This window comes from Erythrolamprus reginae, chromosome 5, assembly GCF_031021105.1.
Source record: "Erythrolamprus reginae isolate rEryReg1 chromosome 5, rEryReg1.hap1, whole genome shotgun sequence".
Taxonomy (NCBI): Eukaryota; Metazoa; Chordata; class Lepidosauria; order Squamata; family Dipsadidae; genus Erythrolamprus; species Erythrolamprus reginae.
In genome coordinates, this window is record NC_091954.1 from 75,411,884 (window position 1) to 75,435,677 (window position 23,794).

Consider the following 23,794-nt stretch of genomic DNA (forward strand, 5'->3'; position numbering starts at 1 on the left):
CAATGGAAGAATGATGCAAAATGGATAAGTTTATGATGTCTAAGCATTACTGTCAAGTCTCATGTTGGTCAAATCTGCTTTCAACTATAGTAAATGGTACTTAAATTCATGAACAGTTTTTTCAGTTTTTGTATCCAATATCTAATCATGAGAGACATTAATGTCTTGGATTCCCATATCACCATAATAATGTTATTTATTGTAAGAGGAGATTTACAATTAATTGTGGTTGTCTAATTTTGATCAATTGGACATTTCAATCACATCCTATTTATATCCAATCAATTGTTTGATGCTCTCCTATTGTAATACTTAATTGTTTTAAAAAAGAAATTAATAGATTGAGAAGGAGAGAAAAATAATGGAAGTTAACTTCAATCTAAGTAAAACAATAAGCGCATTTCAGATGAAAATGTTGCAAAGTAAGAAGACACAGGAGTACTGTATGTCAGGATGCTTGCCCCATAGAAGATGCTCACTACACATAAATGGGACACGCAGGTGCCCAGTGCTTTGTGCCTTCTCTCAGTTGAGTGCACGTTCAAAATCTGCACAAGAATGGCCATATATGAGAAAATAATCACTAAGATGGGCAAGAGAATTATCAACACATTGTCAATGTATATTACTTTTTCAAATCCAGATGTATCAGCACATGATAATTTCATTAGAGCTGGGAATTCACAGACAAAATGATCAATTACGTTTGACCTACAGTAAGGCAGGGATTGTACATAAATTGCTATTACCGTGATGATAAGTGATGAAGAAGACCAAATTCCAACACTCATGATTAGGCAGATGGTTCTTCTCATGAGAACTGGGTACTGCAAGGGTCTGCAGATGGCTACGTACCTGCCGTATGACATCACAGTCACACCTATAGTGATTACATTATCTACTCTTTGATATGCCTACTCAGGAAAAAGTGTGGTTTTGTCCCAAATGATGCTCAACATCTGTTATTATAGTGGGGAGAGTAACTGTAGAGAGTTTTATTTTTTATTTATTTATTTATTTATTTTGTCCAATACATAATACACATTGAAGAGAAAGATATGTAATAATATAAGTAAAGAAAAGAATAGAAGAAAAGATATAAAAGTATAGGTGAACATATTTGAAAGGAAGAAAAGATAAATGAGATAAGGAGAGACAATTGGCCAGGGGACGGAAGGCACACTAGTTCACTTATGCACACCCTTTACTGACCTCTAAGGAACCTGGGGAGGTCAATCGTGGATAGTCTAAGGGAAAAATATTTGGGGTTAGGGGTTGACACTACTGAGTCAGGTAATGAGTTCCACACTTCAACAACTTGGTTGTTGAAGTCATATTGTTTACAGTCAAGTTTGGAGCGGTTAATATTAAGTTTGAATCTGTTGCGTGCTCTTGTGTTGTTGCGATTGAAGCTGAAATAGTCCTTGACAGGTAGAACGTTGCAGCATATGATCTTGTGGGCAATACTTACATTGTGTTTTAGGCGACGTAGTTCTAAGCTTTCTAGACCTAGGATTGATAGTCTGCTTTTGTAGGATATTCTGTTTCGAGTGGAGGAGTGAAGGGCTCTTCTGGTGAATTATCTTTGGACATTTTCAAGGGTGTTGATATCCGAGATGTGGTATGGGTTCCAGACAGATGATATAGCAAAGAACCACAACAAGTTCTCTAGCCTGGTGTTTTCCAGTTGTGCGGTATCAAATCTTCTACAACTTTCCAAGCTAGAATATTAGAGCATCCATTTTTCTGTCTATCCAACTTATTCATATACTTTTCTTAATTTCATAGGTTTTCAAGTGAATGGAAATAGCAATCCCCGCCCACCTGGACTGAATGACCAGCATGGTAAATACATCATATTGTCTCTCCCATTTCTACAAGACTGTGTAATTATTTATATACTTCAGTAATGCTGCAAGTCTTATATACTTTTTAAAGTTTATCAAAATATCTCAGTAAGTTATGGTTTAACCTGTTAACATGAGGTATAGAAAATATTGACTAATGTTTTACTTGAATTAGGAAACCTGGTATTTTGAGCTTTTTTTAAAAAAAACCCTAATATTTATTTGAATATCCCTCTCAATATATGAAATGAGCAGAAGTAATATATGGAAAAGCAGGAGAATTCTTGGCAGAGATCACCAATTTAAAGGTATATTTTTCCTTTTGATTCTCTCTAATTCTTTTCTGCTGGTAATGAACAAAAGTATGGTTCAAATATGTTTTAACAATTCCAGTATTGACAAAGTCAGCATTCAGGGTTTGTTCTATTTTGGTGTGAAATGGAACTCTTGGGATCAGGCAACTGGAAATGTCCATTTTGGCCAACAACTCTAATTAGTAATGGGCAGCCAAACGTTTTACTGCCACACTGTGGCTGTGGCTTAATGGTCATGTGACTGGGTAGGAGTGGCTTGCCGGCCATGTGACCAGGTAGGAGTGGCTTCACGATCATCATCGTTCAAGTGAACTGTTAAATAGTGTTGGGCGAACCGAATCCGCAAAGTTCAGGTTCGTACCGAACTTTGCGAAGTTCGGTATACCGAACCCGAACTTTGCGAAAGTTTGGCAAATGTTCGGGTTCAGGAGAATGCCGAGAAACGCCACCACCCAGCTGTCACCTTCTGAAACAGCTGGGGTGCTTCTCGCCGTTCTCCCAATGGCCGAACCCGGAAATTCAGCAAAAGTTCAGTTTGGGGTTTGGGAGAATGCCGAGAAGCACCGCCACCCAGTTGTCACCTTCCCAGAAGAGCCAGGGAGCTGTTGAATGGTCGGGAGATGCAAACAGAGGTGGGGAATCCCAATAGGGGGTTCCTGGTGCAGAGCTTTGACGTCACGGAGATGTCCTTCCTGGCCGGCCGAAACGGGGACTCCAGGAAGGACGTATACATGACATCAAAGCTCCGTCCCTGGAATCCCCTATTGGGATTCCCCACCTCCGTTTGTGCCTTCCGACCGGCCGACAGCTCCCCGGCTGTTCTAGGAAGGTGACCGCTGGGCAGCGGCGCTTCTTGGCGTTCTCCCGAACCCGAACTTTTGCCAAAAGTTTTGGGTTCAGCTTTCAGGAGAATGCCGAGAAATGCCCCAGCTGTTTCAGAAGGTGACAGCCAGGTGGCGGCACTCCTTGGGTCCTCGAGTTTGGGTTTGGGTAAAGTTCGGGTTCGGCAACATTCCTGAACTTTTACAGCAAAAGTTCGGGTGCCGAACCTAAACCCGAACTTCATTGGATTCGCCCAACACTACTGTTACCTTTCCTGTGCTCTCCTTCCTGGGTCGCGCCTCCCCCCCCCACCTCAGGCTGTGTAGCTAGGCAAACGGATGCTGCCAGAAGCATAAATGCTACCAGCGCTGCTTCCACCCATGCCTTCTGCTTGCACCTCAGGCAGGAGGTGGCCACGTGAGGCTGGAGGGGAGCTGGGCAGGAGAGAGGGAAGCTCATCTGAGGCCAGGAAGGAGGAAAGAGGAAAAAAGCAAGGAGAGCAGACACACCAGCAGCAGCAAGAAAAAAAAGGAGAGCTGAGCCGAGATCAGTAATCCAGGAAGTGACAGCCGCCAATCAGCTAGAGCTGCACATGCATCTTCATTTCTGCTGGTGAAACTGTGTTCCACCCCGTACTGCCTGCTGCCCACTCCTGACTCTAATCCCCTCCACTGCAGGGATCCTAACTAAAGCATCCCTAACAAATACTTGAACACACCCAAGGAATGGAAGATACCAACTCTCAAGGAATGGAAGATACCACGATTATTGGGGCCTCTGATTCTGCTGTTAGAAATATTTTACATTTAATCACCATATACTTTTCTGTCCCTTAAAATCATTATTCCATGTCTTATATTCTGGAATGATGAAGAACATATCTTGACCTTCCATGTTTTATCCTTTCAGATATTTGAGGAATGCTATGGTATTATAGTTCTCCTCCACTTTCTGTTGTAAACATTCCCAATTCATTCAAACTCTTGTCATAGATGTTTTGTTTTGTTTTGTACTCTTATTTGCTTCCTCTGAACTTGTTTCAGTTTGTCTGCCTCTTTCTTACATATGGATGAACTTGATGCAATAGTTGTGTATTCTGGTCAGTACAGAATGATTACTTTCTGTGATTTGGAAACTCTTCTTCAGTTGATATAGCCCAATATTGCTTTTGTAGCCACATCATATTACATCTCTTTGCCAAGAGAATTACTCCCAAGTCAGCCTCCCCACGTTGTAAACTTGTACATCTGATTTCTGCTTCTTAAATTAAAAGTAGGAATTTCTCAAATTCCATTCTGTTATTTTCAGCCCGTCTCTCCAAGTCATGAAGTTTATTTCACATTTTGATTCTTGCTTTCTAGAATATTAAATATCTACCAATAAAGTACATCTACAAATAAGTATTCTCTCCACCAATTCATCCAACTTATTAACAAATTTGTTGAAGAGCACAAGGATTGAAACTGATGGCACCAACACCCCCCCCCTCCAGTACCTTATTTCAGTGTGATAAGAAACCACTGGTGATCATTCATTGAATATGGTTTTAAGACAGCTACATATCTGCTTAATTTAGCTTCACTCACTACTCCTAAGTAGCTTATTAATCATTACATCATGTGATATATTGTCAAATATATTGCAAAAATTAACGTTACATCTTCAGCAGTATCAGAATTTATTTTAAAAAGATGTTAGTTTGATAACACTTGCTCTTGACAAAACTATACTGACTTTCAGATGCAATAGCTTAATTCTCACAATAAGCTTACTATGATCTCAGTCATAGGAAGTCCACAATAGTCCACAGACTATTATTTCAGGGAAAGACATAATTTGGGCTTTTTTGTCTCCTCTCCAAGACACTAAAGCTACTTCTATTCAATTTCTTCTGCTAAATACCAAACAAGAGAAGTATTTTTAAAAATTTGTGACAGCACAATAATGGAATGGCTGGATGAATTAACAGCCGGCCTTATTTTCAAGATCCTTTCAGAACATGCTTTATAAAATCTGGTCACCACACTTCAAAAAAGACATTGAAACTCTGGAGAAGGTGCAGAAAAGAGCAACCAAAATGATCAGGGGTCTAGAAACCAAGACTTATGAAGAGAGACTGCAGGAACTGGGCATGGATAGCCTAGAGAAAAGGAGGGCCAGAGCGGACATGATAGCAGTCTACAGGTATACGAGGGGTTGCCACAGAGAGGAGTGGATCACTTTATTCTCCAGGGCACCGGAGGGCCGGACAAGGAACAACGGCTGGAAGCTGACCAAGGAGAGATTCAACCTGGAAATAAGGAAGAACTTCCTGATGGTCAGAACGATCAACTACTGGAACAACCTACCAGCGGACGTTGTGAACTCCAATACTCTGGACATTTTTAAGAGGAAATTGGACTGCCATTTGGCTGGGGTTCAATAAATAAATACATACATACATACATACATACATACATACATACATACATACATACATGGATGGATGGATGGATGGATGGATGGATGGATGGATGGATGGATGGATCAATCAAATCAATCAATAAATATTCTATAGCATCTTTACCCATATTGAAATCACTCACTCCCACCCACCCACCCTTTTTATTTTTTTCAACCAACTTTTTCTGGATATATGTCCATGTATCAGCAAGAAAACTGTCTGAACACAAATCAGAATGGGATCAAATATGGAAAGCACAGCAAAAAATGTCAGAAAAAGAAAAAAAATGAGTTTGTAAATGGGTTAGTCAAGCCAGGAAGAACACTCCAGCAAACCCATCATCATCAGTTCAGCCTTATGTCAAAGGCTCTTGGGCAGTGAATTGGAATGGTGCCAAATTCTTCCCTCTTCTTGGCATTTGCAGCCTGCCCTGTGCTTTTTTGTGCAAAAATATGGCTAAGCACACAAACAACTGAGGAAAAAGCAGAAGCATGCACTCATTCATAGGAGGCCACAAAAATCATAATTACACTAGGAAAAAAAGAAAGAAAATGCCTCGTATGGCTATTTATAGCTGGTAAAGGAATTCCATGTATAATTATCTTCATGCTTCCCTACCTTGTTGCAGAGAGAGATAGAGACAAAATCCACTGTCTTCCAGTTGTCTGGCATATCACCAGTTTTCTTATACTTTTTAAGATTGTACATACAGCTTCTGCCAGACCATCTGCAAATTCCCTCTATAATATGTTGCTGTTGCTTTAAGGGCAACTCCCAAGAGCAATTCTCAAATTAAATGAGTTATGTTGCCGATCAGTTTCCGGTCACAATTCAAAGTGTTGGTTATGACCTATAAAGCTCTTCATGGCATCGGACCAGAATATCTCCGGGACTGCCTTCTGCCGCACGAATCCCAGTGACCAGTTAGGTCCCACAGAGTTGGCCTTCTCCGGGTCCCGTCGACTAAACAATGTCATTTGGCAGGACCCAGGGGAAGAGACTTCTCTGTGGCGGCCCTGACCCTCTGGAACCAACTCCTCCCAGAGATCAGAATTGCCCCCACCCTCCTCACCTTTCGCAAGGTCCTTAAAACCCACCTCTGTCATCAGGCATGGGGAAACTGAGATATGCCCTTCCCCCTAGGCCTATACAATGTATGCATGGTATGTTTGTGTGTATGTTTGGTTGTATTTTAAATTAGGGTCTTTTAAATTATTTTAAATATTAGATTTGTTATATGATGTTTCACTACTGTTGTTAGCCGCCGCGAGTCTGTGGAGAGGGGCGGCATACAAATCTAATTAATAAATAATAAATAAATAAACTTGTTCTGAATAAATGGATATTCTCCAATTATGTTTTACTCAGTCTTCCTCGTCGTCCTCCTTCAGTCCGTTTTTTCCCACATGTCTGAGGAAAGATATAGCAATAGCACTTAAACTTATATACTTGTGATGGCTAACCTATGGCACGCACCCCATAGGTGGCATGCAGAGCCATATCTGCTGGCACACAAGTCATTGCCTAACTGAGCTTCACCGCACATGTGCCCCCCAGCCAGATGATTTTTGGCTCGCACAGAGGCGCTGGGAGGGCGTCTTCAACCTCTGGAGGGCCTCCAGAGGAGCAGGGAAAGTTGTTTTTGCTTTCCCCTGGCTCCAGGGAAACCTCTGGGTTGGGCAGCATGAGGCCTCATGCACGCATGTGCAGGGATGTTGGGCATTAAATTACGTGTGTGGGCATGTTTTTGGCACCCAAGAGAAAAAAGGTTTGCCTATAGTGCTTTATATTTCATTAATTAATTAATTAAATTTGTATGCTGCCCAATCCCAAGGATGAAGAAGAAGGAAGTACATTAGATGTGGCAGGATATTACATCATAATAGGAGGAACTTAGTAAGGCACACAAAGTTAACTCTTTAACTACTGAATGTCTCTGGGGCTGGCAATATTTAGCGTGACAAGGGCGGCTTACAACAATAAGAATAATAAAACAATATATGCAATTGATAAACAATGACAATAATATAAAGCATATTAAATCTCATTCATGCAATCATACAATATCTTTTTTTAAAATATTTTTATTGATTTTTAACAATTTTAGATACACACAACATAAAACAAGTGTATAGTGAAAAAGTGGTGGGCACTTTTTTGCAATCAAACAATATCATACAACCAAATTCATATCTTATTGAGGCCAGGATCAACTTCTCACGGCCCCCAGGCCTGCCAGCAAAGCCAGGTTTTCCAAGGCTTTTCGAAAAGCCAATAGGGTGGGACCAGTACAAACCTCTGGGTATAGTTGGTTACAGCACTTTCTGAGTGGTTTACAATGTCAGCATATTGCCCCCACATTGCGTCATCATTTTACTGGCTTCAGAGGAAAGGCTGAAGCAACCTTGAGTCCATCAGAACTGAACTCCAGGCTGTGGGCAGAATTAGCTTGCAATACTGCATTCTAATCACTGAATTACCATACCCAGTTGTTAATTAACATAAATCAAAATAGGAGTTGTGTACTTCTGCCTTTTATTTCATGTTAGTTTTTATTAAATTAATTTTTTAGTTTGGGTTGGCTGGTACCTTGTGTGTGTTTATTATAGCCTCTTTTGCCAATATCAGCTGTTGGCTTGGATACAAACATGACACAAGCATTGTGGGTAGCGAAGGGATGCACTTACCTTTCTATGCTGGGACACCTCTGGGTGGGTGGCAGATGTGGCCATGCACAGGAATCAAATGTTCCACTTGTTTCCAGCTCCATTTACTCTCTCCAGAAACTGAGATAAAACACACCTGCCAGAGTTTGATGTGGCCTTTGTTCGCTCAAATGGAGCAATGCACTTATTTATTTAGCATATGGCATTACATGGACTAGTAATGTGTGTGTGTGTGTGTGTGTGTGTATGTAACATATTTTTGCTGATAATGAAAAGGAAGGGAGACTACTATAAATCTAGTTCAGTCTTATTTGCCTTCATCAGGTTTGATTTGAACCTGGGGCCTCTGTCTTGTAAATAAGCACAAAATAGATCTATAGCAGCCTCCCTTCCTTTTCATTATCAGCAAAAATATGTTACATCTATAGATAATTGGTGGCTATTAAAAAAAAGTTTATCTGTCTTGGAATATGACCCCTGGCGGGGCCAAGAGGCAAAAAGGAAGCTTCTTCAATATACCAGGGTGACTCAACACCATCTAACCATTTAACTGCAGCATCATTTATATTTTTTATAAAAAGCACTAGCAATGCACTCGCAGCTTGCTGCAGAATTCCAGTTGTTGATGGTATCTTTATATCATTGTATGACTTCTTGTGAATTCTGCTGTTGTTTCCAGCCTTTTCAGTTATAGTCTGACAAAAAGCAAAACAGACCAGCAATTTAAAGAATGGCCGTGCTCCCAAATGGTAAAAAAGTAATTTTCAGAGATGTGCAGAGTAGGAACCTCTTAAATGCATAAATCTGCTTTAGCTCTCTTTAGGTTACTGAAATAGCCCTTTTCAGTAAAAGGCCATACATACAAACAAGCTTATTAAAGAGACAGATGCCCTGGTGCTGAGTGCTGGTTGAGACAGACAGATGGCTGCTCAGCACATTAGGCAGCTCACGGGGCCATCTTTTCTTGCTTGAAGTTTTGCCGTCACTCACTGCAGCCTAGAAATAAGGTTCAATCCTAAAATATCCTCCTGCAGTCTCTATAAGCTTCTGACACAATGCTTTTCTTAAGCAGTGCCTGTCCTGCCCTGTAATCTCAGGTACAGAAGAAAGTTTGTTCCCTAACTTTAAAATATGGAATACTGTAACCAGTGAAGGGCTACCAAAATTTTTACTACCACACTGTGGGCGTGGCTTATGCAGGACACCCTGCATTTTCTTTCAACATCTTTCAGTGCAAATTGGGTGCTCTGGGGTGGGGCTCCATTTTTGCTATTCCCCCCCTGGTCCGGGCAGCAGCCCACCCTTGAGTGTAACTCTGGGAAGCTCTAATCTGAAATTATTATTATTATTATTATTATTATTATTATTATTATTATTATTAATTAGATTTGTATGCCACCCCTCTCCGTAGACTCGGGGCGGCTCACAACACAATAAAACAGTTCATAACAAATCTAATAATTTACAATTTAAAATATTTTTTAAAAACCCAATTATGAAGCAGACATACATACAAACATACCATACATAAATTGTATAGGCCCAGAGGAGATATCTCAGTTCCCCCATGCCTGACGACAAAGGTGGGTTTTGAGGAGTTTACGAAAGGCAAGGAGGGTAAGGGCAGTTCTAATCTCTGGGGGGGAGCTGGTTCCAGAGAGTCGGGGCCGCCACAGAGAAGGCTCTTCCCCTGGGGCCCGCCAAACGGCATTGTTTAGTTGACGGGACCCGGAGAAGGCCCATTCTGTAGGACCTAATCGGTCGCTGGGATTCGTGCAGCAGAAAGTGGTCTTGGAGATATTCTGGTATATTACTGCATAGTATATTACTGCAATTTGCTCTACATAGGACTGTCAGCTGGAAATTTCTGAATAAATCGTCTGAATAAAGACGTTTGTGATTATGGAAATTCTCCCAAGGAATATATATCTCTACTTTGAAAATTGCAGTGGTTGCCAAGTGATTGTTAGCAACCCAAAGTGCTAAAAGCTCTACATACCTCAGAGTCAAGATTTCTGTAGAACTGTCTGTTTCCCATGGGCTCTGCCCGTCCAATGAGATCAAATATGTCAAGCCTACACTGGCTTCCTCCTTTTAGGAACTGCCATTTACAGAATTCCAAAGAGTTGAACCCAGGGTTCTCTTTTTGGGAATAGATTCCTTCTAGATCTCATCCTGCTAGGTCTTAGGAAAACCATAAAATCTAGGCTTTTTAAGCTAGCTCTGGGAGGAGGTTTTGTGTTACTAGGGCACTCCCACCTTGTGGTACATTTGGATGGAGGATTTATTTATTTGTTTATTATCTCTCTATCTCGCTGGGTGGGTCTCGCTGGATGTTTTTTATAATATCCATTAGTATTTAGTTAACAGTGTATTGTCTGGGTCAATATACTTTATACACAGTGCTATTACTACCAATGGCGAGTATTCTGAGCAGAGTCAGGTTACAAGCGGTGTGCCACAAGGATCTGTTCTGGGTCCTATTCTTTTTAATATATTTGTGAGTGACATAGGGGAAGGTTTGGTAGGGAAGGTTTGCCTATTTGCCGATGACTCTAAAGTGTGCAATAGGGTTGATATTCCTGGAGGCGTCTGTAATATGGTAAATGATTTAGCTTTACTAGATAAATGGTCTAAGCAATGGAAACTGCAGTTTAATGTTTCCAAATGTAAAATAATGCACTTGGGGAAAAGGAATCCTCAATCTGAGTATTGTATTGGCAGTTCAGTGTTGGCAAATACTTCAAAAGAAAAGGATTTAGGGGTAGTGATTTCTGACAGTCTCAAAATGGGTGAACAGTGCAGTCAGGCGGTAGGGAAAGCAAGTAGGATGCTTGGCTGCATAGCTAGAGGTATAACAAGCAGGAAGAGGGAGATTATGATCCCACTATATAGAATGCTGGTGAGACCACATTTGGAATACTGTGTTCAGTTCTGGAGACCTCACCTACAAAAAGATATTGACAAAATTGAACGGGTCCAAAGACGGGCTACAAGAATGGTGGAAGGTCTTAAGTATAAAACGTATCAGGAAACACTTAATGAACTCAATCTGTATAGTCTGGAAGACAGAAGGAAAAGGGGGGACATGATCGAAACATTTAAATATATTAAAGGGTTAAATAAGGTCCAGGAGGGAAGTGTTTTTAATAGGAAAGTGAACACAAGAACAAGGGGACACAATCTGAAGTTAGTTGGGGGAAAGATCAAAAGCAACATGAGAAAATATTATTTTACTGAAAGAGTAGTAGATCCTTGGAACAAACTTCCAGCAGATGTGGTAGATAAATCCACAGTAACTGAATTTAAACATGCCTGGGATAAACATATATCCATCCTAAGATAAAATACAGAAAATAGTATAAGGGCAGACTAGATGGACCATGAGGTCTTTTTCTGCCGTCAGACTTCTATGTTTCTATGTTTCTATACTATTTAGATATACAGTTCATAATCATAATTTTTCAACTTCTAACATTTGTGTGTACATTGTAATTATAATATATTCTATTATATATCTGTATACATAATACCATTTTTCCAATTTCTACTTTCTACCTCTTTTTTCCTAACTCTTCATAAAACAGCCACCATATTAAGTATTCTATATCAATGGATAGGGATTGATGAGCATAGTTCTCTTTGCAATGTTGATTACTATGCTTTTTGCTGTTATTTATGTTATGTTGTTATACTTATCAAAATATATTAATAAGTAATATTTTATTCAAAGCAATACAAGGTACTTGGAGTTCATTATATAGGAACAGCATATGACCTCCCAGGCACTATTCAACTCAAATGAGTGTTTGCTCATGCACAACCATTCTTAAAGATCAACTCCCTCCCATCCACCCCAACTCATAACCATTCGGTACAAATTTGTGATGATAGTTAAAATTCATACATGAGGACTAGAATCTTAGGACAATTGAAAGTTATTTTACAAGATCTCTAGGGGGGAAAACATTACAAACACATGGTATTAGATAATTCTCAGAATGGCTATTATCTAAAAGTAACATGGATCCTAAAACTGCTGGATTAGATTATGTGTGTCTTTACAAGTCCAACCCAGGTTGAGCCAATTCTGCAATAATGCCAGCCATGCAAGAATGGTTTAGCCCCAAGTGTTCAGAAGAACACATGCAAGTCCTTGCTACTCAGAAATAAAGTACAGAAACAATCAGACCAACAATCAAATAAACAATACCCCAATCAAGAAACTGCTAAAGAGCCATCCATAAACAGCCCAACTAAAGCATATCTATTACCACTCCCACTCAAGGCGTCAGAATATAAACTGACAGTAAGCAGCACTGGTGATGTTACCTAGTTAGGGTAATGAAACATTTGCAAGAAAACAAGTAAGTTCCGAGAGCACCAAGGACCCCTTATAAAGTAGAGTAGTTAGGTAAATAAGAAAGCAGAGTCCTTGTCTTCTTTATAAAGTTGTAGAAATCATCTAATTTGAGCACTAGGTGTTTTCGTACTTTTGTATCTAATCTCTATTTACAGTAGCATTGACTTGATGCAATATTGACTTTGTACTAACATTGTAAGACATAACTCCCATCACCTGATTCAGTTCTACTTTGGTTGACTTCTAACCTGAATAAATATGAATGATACTATTTGCAGACAAAATCTCACAAGTATGTCAGCTTGGGAGTAAGTTATCTCATCTACTTTGCCCTAAGCAAGGCCTAACAAGAAACTTCATACATATTAAGTAGAAATCCATATACATTTGCTTCACTGCTCTTATTTGCAGATTGACGTAAACATATCAAACACCCTTGCTTGGTAATAGTTGTGCCTAATTCTCTGCTATTACTTGTTAGTTGTGTTATTTAGGATTTTACAAAACATTTTATTGTTTTAACATAATATGTACAGTGAGCTAAACAAAAAAAACCCACCCCTAACCCTGAAGTATAGAAGCCCTTATTATTGTTCTAAATTAGATTTACTAGGTTGTTGACTTATTCTTTCTAGAATAATTAATCTTGGGAGATCAATTGCAGAAGATGGTAGAGCTACTGCATCTGGTCATCCTAATTATTCCTGATTGCATGTTTATTTCCAGCTTATCCGTGGGACAAATCATGCTTAAAATCTATGCCTTTGGACCTGAAGCAATTTGAAAAATTGGATGCATATGCAAAAAAGGTAAATAAATTCTGAAAGTAATAACAGCATGCATGCAACAGGGTTGGCACCCTTTTTAGATATAACCCATAGCCATAGATATATTAGTGTTTACTGCATTGCATAGATTCTGGTGTTAATTATTTCCAGCAACATTATGGAATTCGTGTAGAGTCTTGTTATTTAGTTTTTCTAGCTATTTTAAATTATGCTGATGTAGTTATGCTGACTACCTTCTTTATATACAATGTTATTTCAATAATTGTTGTTGTATGTCCAAATTACCTACATGTTTGACAGTTACTCAAGAGTTATAGAGCAGCTAATAGCTAAGCTGATAATCCACATATATAGTGAATTAAAAACTGTACAATAGTGTTGATTTAATACATACTCTCTCTCTCTCTCTCTCTCTCACACACACACACACACACACACACACACGTACTGTTTTGGAGAAAAATGGAAGCAAATTAAACTGTAGCACAAATTCATAATATTTGGATCCTGGGAATTATACCTGATTTATATAAAATAGATGCTGCAGTCATCAGACAAGACAAATTATAAAGTACAATTTGCTAAGATTTGATGGTTTCAATCTATTTCTTCAGACAAGTTCCACTTGAACAGAATGTAGTATACAAGTGATCCATCTGAGAACTTTACTGTATCTGTATTTGTGCCCCCATGTCCCCCGTGCATCTTCTATTGTATACTGACCTCATTCTTTCACAATTATCTTAAGGAAGCCATTTCCTCTTTTTGAAGAAAAATGCAAACTTATTCTAGACCCATTGGAAGTTGTATTTTCATTGAGAAAAACTGCTCAAAAATACCTGATATTGTTCTGCCGGGCTCTCTGGTATGAGCCTCCCAAAAATTCAAGGGTACAAATTTCAGACACATACCCGTTTGAAAATTCAAAACAATGTTCTTTATCACAAAATTCAAAAGAAACAAGGCACCCTTTTTGTATTGCAAAGAGCATTCGTCCCAAAATAACCATGATCCAATCTGGATCGGTCACCAGGAACAGTTTCTGAGCTTTCAGACTCATTTTGGAGCCCATCTTCAGGAAATACCTCTAGTGGAGTCTGTGCTGTTCTCTGTGTGGGATTTATATGGTGCCTGTTGTTTGTGGCTTTTTAGATGTTGATTGGGGTGTTGATGTCTGGTTATTAAGTTATTGGCTGTCACTTGCCTGTGCTTCCCAGCCCTCACCTTGATAAGTACTTGATATGATAGTGGTAAATCAGCACTCTTGTTGACTGATGAGGGGCCCTGTTTCCCAGGCTTCAATCACTTCCCTGGCTGTTTTTGTGTCCACTCAACCCACAATCTTAGTAGCTGCAAAATTTAATGTAAGTCATTGCAGATGAAGCTGCCAATGAGATTGAGTCTCTTTATCTGACAGCGCACTTGTATTCTTGCAATCCGGTGGTTAACTTCTTTCTGTCTGTCCTATAGGGGACAATCCATGTCGAGGATTCGTTAGTTTATAGTGGAAGTATTTGCCAGCACCACATGATCTTTACAATGTATAGCTTGTTCTCATATGATAGCCTCTGGGTGATGTGCAATATCCACTTGCAGTTCTCAGAAGTTGTGTTCTACAGCTTCTTAATTTTTTAAAATATAATAATAATAATAATAATTTATTGGATTTGTATGCCGCCCCTCTCTGTAGACTCAGGGCGGCTAACAACAATAATAAAAACAACATGTACAATCCAATTAAAAAAAACAACTAAAACCCCTATTATAAAACCAAACATACACACAAACATACCATGCATACCTTGTAATGGCCTAGAGGGAAGGGCTATCTCAACTCCCCCATGCCTGGCGGTATAAATGAGTCTTGAGTAGTTTACGAAAGACAGGGAGGGTGGGGGCAGTTCTAATCTCCAGGGGGAGTTGGTTACAGAGGGCCAGGGCCACCACAGAGAAGGCTCTTTCCCTGGGGCCCGCCAAACGACATTGTTTAGTCGACCGGACCCGGAGAAGGCCAACTCTGTGGGACCTTATCGGCAGCTGGGATTCGTGCGGTAGCAGGCGGTTCCAGAGGTAATCTGGTCCAATGCCATGTAGGGTTTTAAAGGTCATGACCAACACTTTGAATTGTGACTGGAAACTGATCGGCAGCCAATGCAAGCCACGGAGTGTTGAAGAAATGTGGGCGAATCTTGGAAGCCCCAAGATGGCTCTCGCGGCTGCATTCTGCACAATCTGAAGTTTCCGAACACTTTTCAGAGGTAGCCCCATGTAGAGAGCGTTGCAGTAATCGAACCTTGAGGTGATGAGGGCATGAGTGACTGTGAGCAATGACTCCCTGTCCAAATAGGGCCACAACCGGTGCACCAGGCGAACCTGGGCAAACGTCCTCCTTGCCACAGCCGAAATATGATGTTCTAATGTCAGCTGTGGATCAAGGACGCCCAAGTTGCGAACCCTCTCTGAGGGGGTCAGTAGTTCCCCCCCCCAGGGTAATGGATGGACAGATGGAATATATGACAAAAACCATGTGGTTGGTTTTATACCTTGTTTCTTCCTTTCTCTTCCCACCATGTTGTGCAGACATCTTGTAATAAATAATTGTAGGTCCCCATTCTGCTTGCCTGAGCCAGATTGGATCCATGAGATATTTCTGATTATACAGCTTCCAAATTTTTAGAATATAATCTTGATCAGCCAATAAAGAAAATTACAGATTAATGCAATCTCTGCTTTGGCCTGACAACTGAGCAATTGTCTTCTTTCTGGGCACTACACACTACATCTGACAAATAGAGATGCCGTGAACTGAGCATTAGGGAAGGAAAGTGGATTGACTGTTGGTTTCAAATTAAGACAATATCTTGTTAACAAATTACAGGTGAATGTCAAAAGCAGTGTGGAAGAATTAATACAAGCCTTGCTCCAAGTAGCACATACTGACCTGGAGAAAGTTAGAGCCATTTGGATATGGATATGCCACCACATAGGTAAGTAGTCTCTCTCTATGAAATGTGTGGGTAAGGCTCCTTGTTTGACTTGTATTTATGCCTGCTGTTTTGTTCTGAAAGCCTAGTATAAGAATATATGATTGAGGGGGACTAAGTATAGTCCAGGACAAGGTTATCTCTAATTGTCTTGAGTTTAAAAAAAAAAACTAAAACTAAATTTGATTGACCTATATTCCAAAGGTCTGAAGAGCACAAGGACCAGGACTGGTGGTCATAATTCCCTCTAAGCTGAGCAGTGAGCAATCGCTCACTTAAAAATCATCATCAACTCAGAGTTTTCCAAACCTGCCCAGAAGCCGAGAGGGAAAAAGTGAGAGGGAAGGAGAGAGAGAGGAAGAAAGAGAAACAGATAGAAAAAAGAGAGGAAGGAAAAGAGAAAGAAAAAGAATGAGATTAAGGAAGAGAGAAAGAAAATCAAAATCTAGTTTAAAACTAGCTCAACTATTTAAGTGGCATTTTGATATTGATAGAGTTGCCCTATTATGAGCTCACTGTTATAGACACACAGTACAGTATTTTATTTTGAAATTTTCTGCGGCAAAACAGGGTGGGTTTTTTATTTATTTGTTTGTTTGTTCGTTTGTTTGTTTGTTTGTTTGTTTGTTTATTATTTCTGTGCCGCCTAGTCCCGAAGGGACTGCCGCTCAGACACTATACTTTTCCGCCCACCCCCCAAAAAAATTAGAGGGAACACTGCTGGTGGTTATTTATATATGTCTGTAAGTTTTGAGCAGTTGTTGTATTTTGAAAAAAAACAAATCCAAGATATATAATTGAAACACGCAGATATTGTTCTGTGCACAGCCCCTAGAGTGAAGCCCTGACTCAAAAATCCCTTATTATATGAAAAAAAGCAAACTCTTTATTGAAAAAAGCACACATAACAAAAAGCAAACTTGGAATGGTAAGGAATGGTAAGTTATCTTTTTCTTCGGAGCTAAACATAAACAATGTCCGGGAAAGACACCAAACTCAGCCTAATTAGCATTCCTTAGATAACAAGTCTATTTATCAGTTAAGCATATGAATTTGCTCACCGAAGACCTAGCCAAAAATAATCCAGCAGAGAATGTCTTTTACTGAGGGCGAAATCATGGTTTGAAAGCCTTGTTCAATCACACCGCCAGTCTCACATCTCTTCCATTGAACGATGCTGAAACCCCACACCCAATTACCCCAAATCCTTTGCCTTTATACTGCCTGGAAGTATAAAGGCAGTATTAGCATCAAAGGGGCTAAGGCTGTAAACTAATACTTTTACTATGCAACTCCTCTTGCCTTCTGAGCAATCTCCTATAGCAAGGGTCTATCCACTGGCTTTCCACTCTAATAGCTTCCGCATCCTCCAACTGGGACCACTCCCTATTGTTATATCAGCCCCCTCTAGTGGTTCCTCAGGTTCACTCAGGTTACTTTCTCCCTCACTCTCACCCTCTGCATCAGCTGGCAACCCCCCTGGCCCAGGGTATCCAAAGGGGCCTGGCTCATCCTCCTCAGAATCTGACATGACAACAGATATGAGTGCTTCCTATTGCCTCTATCTTATCCTATACAGTAGTCTTTGACTTACAACCATTTGTTTAGCGACTATTCCACGAATCCCAGCGACCGGTTAGGTTCCACAGAGTGGGCCTTCTCTGGGTCCCGTCAACAAAACAATGTCGTTTGGCGGGGCCCAGGGGAAAAGCCTTCTCTGTGACGGCCCCCGCCCTCTGGAACCAACTCCCCCCGGAGATTAGAATTGCCCCCACCCTCATTGCCTTTCGTAAGCTCCTTAAAACCCACCTCTGCCGTCAGGCCTGGGGGAACTGAGATATTCTTTCCCCTTAAGCTTTTACAATTCATGCATGTTATGTTTGTACGGATGGATGTTTGGTTTTACAATAAGGGTTTTTTAGTTGTTTTAGTATTGGATTTACATACTGTTTTTTATTACTGTTGTTAGCCGCCCCAAGTCTACGGAGAGGGGCAGCATTCAAATCAAATCAAATCAAATCAAAAAATAAATTTGGAATTACACCTCCACTGAAAAAAGTGACTTATGACTGGTGGCCACACTTACAACAACTACAAGATCCTCATGGTCATATGATCAAAATTCAGGCACTTAGCAACTGGCATGCCTTTCCAATGGTTGCAGCATCCCAGGCTTACATAACTGCCATTTGCCACCTTCTTAGCCAACTTCCAACAAGCAAAGTCAATGGGAGAAGACAGATTTGCTTAATGGCCCCATGATTCACTTAACAACTGCAATGACTCACTTAACAACTGTGACAAAAAGATCATAAAATCAGGCACAACTCACTTAACCATCCCCTTAATAACAGAAATTCTGGCCCCAATGGAGGTTTGACGTATTGCTGCTGTGAAGGTTCAAATAGAAAAGGAAGAAGGCAACACAAGTGCCTGCAATTTTTCTAAGCAGCCTGCTTTACCAGAGGCTCCCTCGTAGTTACTATTAAGTTGACATTTGTTGTAAACTGTATTGTAAGTTTCAATTATGCTGAAATTAGCACACAGAACAAGATGAGAGTAATGTGATAATTTGATCACTACAGAGTTACTACAGAGCACTGCACACCAAGACAACTAGACACAAGAACAGTTTTTTTCCGAACGCCATCACTCTACTAAACAAATAATTCCCTCAACACTGTCAGACTTTCTACTAAATCTGCACTTCTATTCTACTAGTTTTTCTCATCATTCCTTTCACCCATTTCCTCCCATGTTGACTGTATGACTGTAACTTGTTGCTTATATCCTAAGATTTTTATTAATATTGCTTCTTCATTGCTTATTTGACCCCATGACAATCATTAAGTGTTGTACCACATGATTCTTGACAAATGTATATTTTATTTTATGTACGCTGAGACAAATTCCTTGTGTGTCCAATCACACTTGACCAATAAAAATTCTATTCTATTCTATTCTATTCTAATAGTTGAGTGGCCCTCCCAGAAACTTACTATAAATGTGGCATGATCCTGAAAGGGAGATGTCATATGGCTTGTGTTGTAACCCACTGATCTAGTATATCTCCCTTCTGGGAGACAATATACAGTGTTCCCTCGATTTCCGCGGGGGATGCGTTCCGAGACCGCCTGCGAAAGTCGAATTTCCGCGAAGTAGAGATGCGGAAGTAAATACACCATTTTTGGCTATGGACAGTATCACAAGCCTTCCCTTAACACTTTAAACCCCTAAATTACCATTTCCCATTCCCTTTAACAACCAATTACTCACCATTATTACTGGTACTCACCATTGAATAAGACACTTAGTGATCCTGATATTTATAAACATAATTATTTATTAACAATAATTATTTTTTTTGTTATTTATTTGCAAAAATTATTACTTTGGTGATGACATATGACATCATTGGGTGGGGAACACTGTGGTATAGGGGAAAAAGCCGCAAAGTATTTTTTAATTAATATTTTTTGAAAAACCGTGGTATAGGCTGTTTGCGAAGTTCAAACCCACGAAAATCGAGGGAACACTGTAGTTATTATCATTCACAGGAAATATCTAACTTCAGATACTTTTCCTAGAATTGCCGATCAGGAAACATATATAACCTATAAACATATATAAAATATTGCTTTTCTTGGGTATCCCAACTTCCTTCTCTCAGCTGTTATATCTTTATCTGAAAAGCTATTTTTTTCAGAAAAACATTTAGAACCATGAGTTATGAAAAAAATATTTGTAAATGAATACAAACATTTAAATAAAACTTATACCAGAATTAAAGATATTGTTTATTATTATAGTAAGGTTGAAAAACTGGTAATTAATCTTATACATTTTAGTTTTTTATCCACTCGCTGTTTATGGTAGGTCTACCTGATCTATCTTGGGACAAATACTAGTAGGTAGGTCTAGAGTAGAGAAACTTTTGTAACTTCACTTGTAATTTCTTGTTTTATGTATTACTTATTCCCTTGTTCCTCCAGAATATGATGTTGTAGGTTTCTTCGATAAAGGCAATGCATCTTGCAATCCCCTAGATGTCCTGCAGACTGGAAAGAGCATTTGTGAGGGATACTCTCGCCTCTTTGAACAAATGTGCAGGTACACCAAATTCCAAATTTTGTGGTCATATTCATTGCTTAATTACCTATGGATCTATTCCATTTCCATTTACACGTAGTTAAGAATCTGAAATATCATTTTGAATCTATGTTGCTGAATGGCAAGAAGTCCTAAAAAGGTTAATCTTGCTTATCATTCTTCTCCAATATACTTTATTTTGCACCATCTGCTGAAGCTCACATTGCATTAATATAATGGCAGATGTGAATAGGGGGATAATTTAGTTAAAAGAGGTACTGTGTTTTTCTCAATATTTGAAGGTTAAAAAGAAAAGTCTGGAGGCTATGAAACAGGGTTGCCTGCAAGAAAATAATTGTGAATACACATCCACTCTCTATTTTATGTGTAAGGCAAAAGGGTAGAATTAGGATGTGCAAGTTAGCATATTAAGGAAGAGACTAATCTATCTATATGTAGCAGTTTTCTAATAATTTTATTTTATAATATCTAACTGATGGGAGCTCACCTATTTTGAAGTTAGACATAACTGGAAGTAACTTGAAGCTCTATATTTCGGTACTGTCATCTAGATTCTTATTTAATATTGAACCAGGCTTTCTTCCAACACAGTCTTTATTCATTAGAAATAAACATATAATTAATAATTGACATCCAAAGTCTGGAAATATATTTACAAAAATATCTCACCAAGGCAAAATTTCTGGCATTAGGAAACAAATTATGAAATCTCATTTAAAAACCATTTTGATCAACTGAGTAAATGAACTCTTGATAAATCCGAATTACCTGGAAGTTAAATAACTATTTAAAACAAAATGAGATTGAAGACACGTGTTGAGATGTTAAATTCTTACAATATATATTAATAATTCTAACATTTACAGACATCTTTGATTGTAGCAGTGTGTTAACTAAGTAGATCTATATTGATAGTTTACGACAAACGTTCATTTGCAGGAAAATCGAACAAAAGCTCTCAGTGTGTGTGTGTTTGTGTGTGTGCATATGCACACACACACACACAAAATATTTTATGATTGTAAGCCGCCAGTTACTTGTTGGTAAGATGGGCAACCAATAAATAATAAATAATACATACGTACATACATACATACATACATACATTTCTTAAAAATCTCCAAAGCAGGAACAAATGCAGAAAAACCATAATAGACAATTATATGTTTTCAACAGGTTGCACTTACATGTCTACTTCTTACTAAATATGAAATTTAGCAATGCATTAATAACCTTTTCAAGAGAAATAAAATTGTATGTTAAATAGAACTTTCTCCTTAAATTGAGGCAGAATTTGGTTCTTCCCTTATGATTCTTTTTTTTTTTAAGTGACGGCTGCTCAACCTTTTTTTCCATACCAAACTTGGTATGGAAGTTTGGCACTTGAAATTTATTCCTTCTGCATGTCAAAGTACTTGTAGTGCCACCCATCTCAAATAAGGAAAGCATGTAGAGAAAGAGGACATTGCTTGCTCTCTTCTTGATCTTGGATACTATGACATTTGTTAGGTCAGCAGGATTCTAATTGGGATCATTGTAGAATTATAGTCACTCATAATGACTATATAGTCCTGACAATAGTACCATACTTAATTGTAACCATGGTCTATAATTGTAACTATAATTGATTACGGAGCAAATTCGGATAACACAAACAAAGCTCTCTACTTTTGGCCATTCACTATATAACAGTCAATGGAAAACATTAACTTGTCCGATTTAGTAGAATTTAGGTGAAGGGTATTTAATGTCCAAACAGAGGAATGATCTTTTCTCCCTAAGATTTTGATTATCTATTACATTTCCTGATGTTTAAAACTCTTAATAGATTTTAGCTCAAATGCTGAATGAAGTCCAAGAACATTGACATTGTGATGGTAGGGTCTTTGCTGAAACAGCTGCTTGATTTGGCAGCGCTGCAAGACAACAGTTGGGAGACAAAGAACAGTCAGGGAGTATAATAAATGTTCTGAAGAATCTGAGCCCAAGCCCTAGAAAGCAATTTACTGCCTTGTTCCAGTAATTGGTAATGCAAAAAATAGCTGTGGAAAAATACAGGTTTTACAAGACACCATCAACTTCTATTGTTGATGTAAATATTATAAATTTCCTTCTCTAGCTCATTATGATACTAGTTTTGTTTTGTTTTTCAAAGAAAAAGAGTTCAACTGCCTGTTTGCCATTTCAAACAGAAGATGCCCCAAATTCCAGAGCTTTGCTGACTCAGACAGCTGTCTAGATTGGCAATTCTACAATTTGCTACAGCAAAGTTAATTGACGAAGGGCAATTCTAACTGGCAAACAAACTACCAGCTTGGCAAAGGAAAGTGGAAATGGGCAAAAATATTTGTATCTCAGCAGTTTAATCCTAAATCAGTTATGACTCTAGCAGTGATCCAAAAGGAGACATTATAGGAAAGAACCAGCCATCCAGCCAATCAACCAAGTAACAATTTGCTTCTTTCATTGATTATACACACTTATCTTGTCTCCAACTACATGGTTTATCACTGCCAATTGTTTCATTTATTCCCTTGCCTTACTGAAATCTCTCTAGTCCTCTTGCACTTTCCACCGGCCTTTGTAGTTTTGTTTTCTTTTTGTTGTTGTTCTCAATTTCTTTTATTCAGCTGAAGTAAACAAAACTGTAAATTGTATTGAAGGGAAGGCCATACCATTCATGTGATATCATTGTAATTTGTAGTATTTTCCAGGTTATTTTCTATTCTCCTTTGAATCACAGGTTAATTTCTTTGCTTTTAATCATCTCTGTGCATTGAGCCCATGCTTTTACTTTCTGCAATGATTGTATAGCTTAGGTCAATTCTACACATAGGTCCTTCCAAACTCTGCCATTCTTTGGCTTTCTACCTTACTCAGTCAATATTTCCTAGACATAGAACAGTTTCTGAGGGATAGTTGGAAATGTTTGTTCCCCCTTTGATTAAAGTTTAGGGTTTTGGGGGTGGTGTGCGTGTGAGAGTCCATACACCTTTGCCTTTCTTCAAATCATTCTGTCTCTGCAGAATACATAGGAACCAGCTTTGAATGGATATATCAGATACATCAGAAACTTAGCAGCAATATTCTGCTTTAGCTGAAGCATCCCTAATACTTGCAAAGATAGCTCCTGGGAAAGCACATTATTCTGACCTAACCGGAACATGGCATGTCATCTTTCGGCTGTGGCGAGGAAGGCGTTTGTCCAGGTTCACCTGGTGCACCAGTTGCGGCCCTATTTGGACAGGGAGTCATTGCTCACAGTCACTCATGCCCTCATCACCTAGAGGTTCGATTACTGCAACGCTCTCTACATGGGGCTACCTTTAAAAAGTTTTCGGAAACTTCAGATCGTGCAGAATGCGGCCGCGAGAGCCATCGTGGGGCTTCCTAGATTCGCCCACGTTTCTGCAACACTCCGCGGCCTGCACTGGCTGCCGATCGGTTTCCAGTCACA

General features: G+C 39.2%; 1 protein-coding gene across 1 annotated transcript in view; it reads left to right on the forward strand.

The window, feature by feature from the left end:
• KY (kyphoscoliosis peptidase) overlaps nt 1–23,794 on the forward strand; it is a 48,615-nt gene that overhangs the window by 19,246 nt on the left and 5,575 nt on the right. Inside the window, exons 6-9 of the mRNA XM_070753185.1 lie at nt 1,789–1,845; nt 13,182–13,264; nt 16,122–16,230; nt 20,220–20,337. Coding sequence (XP_070609286.1) covers nt 1,789–1,845; nt 13,182–13,264; nt 16,122–16,230; nt 20,220–20,337 — 367 coding nt within the window. The remainder of the gene's footprint in view (nt 1–1,788; nt 1,846–13,181; nt 13,265–16,121; nt 16,231–20,219; nt 20,338–23,794) is intronic.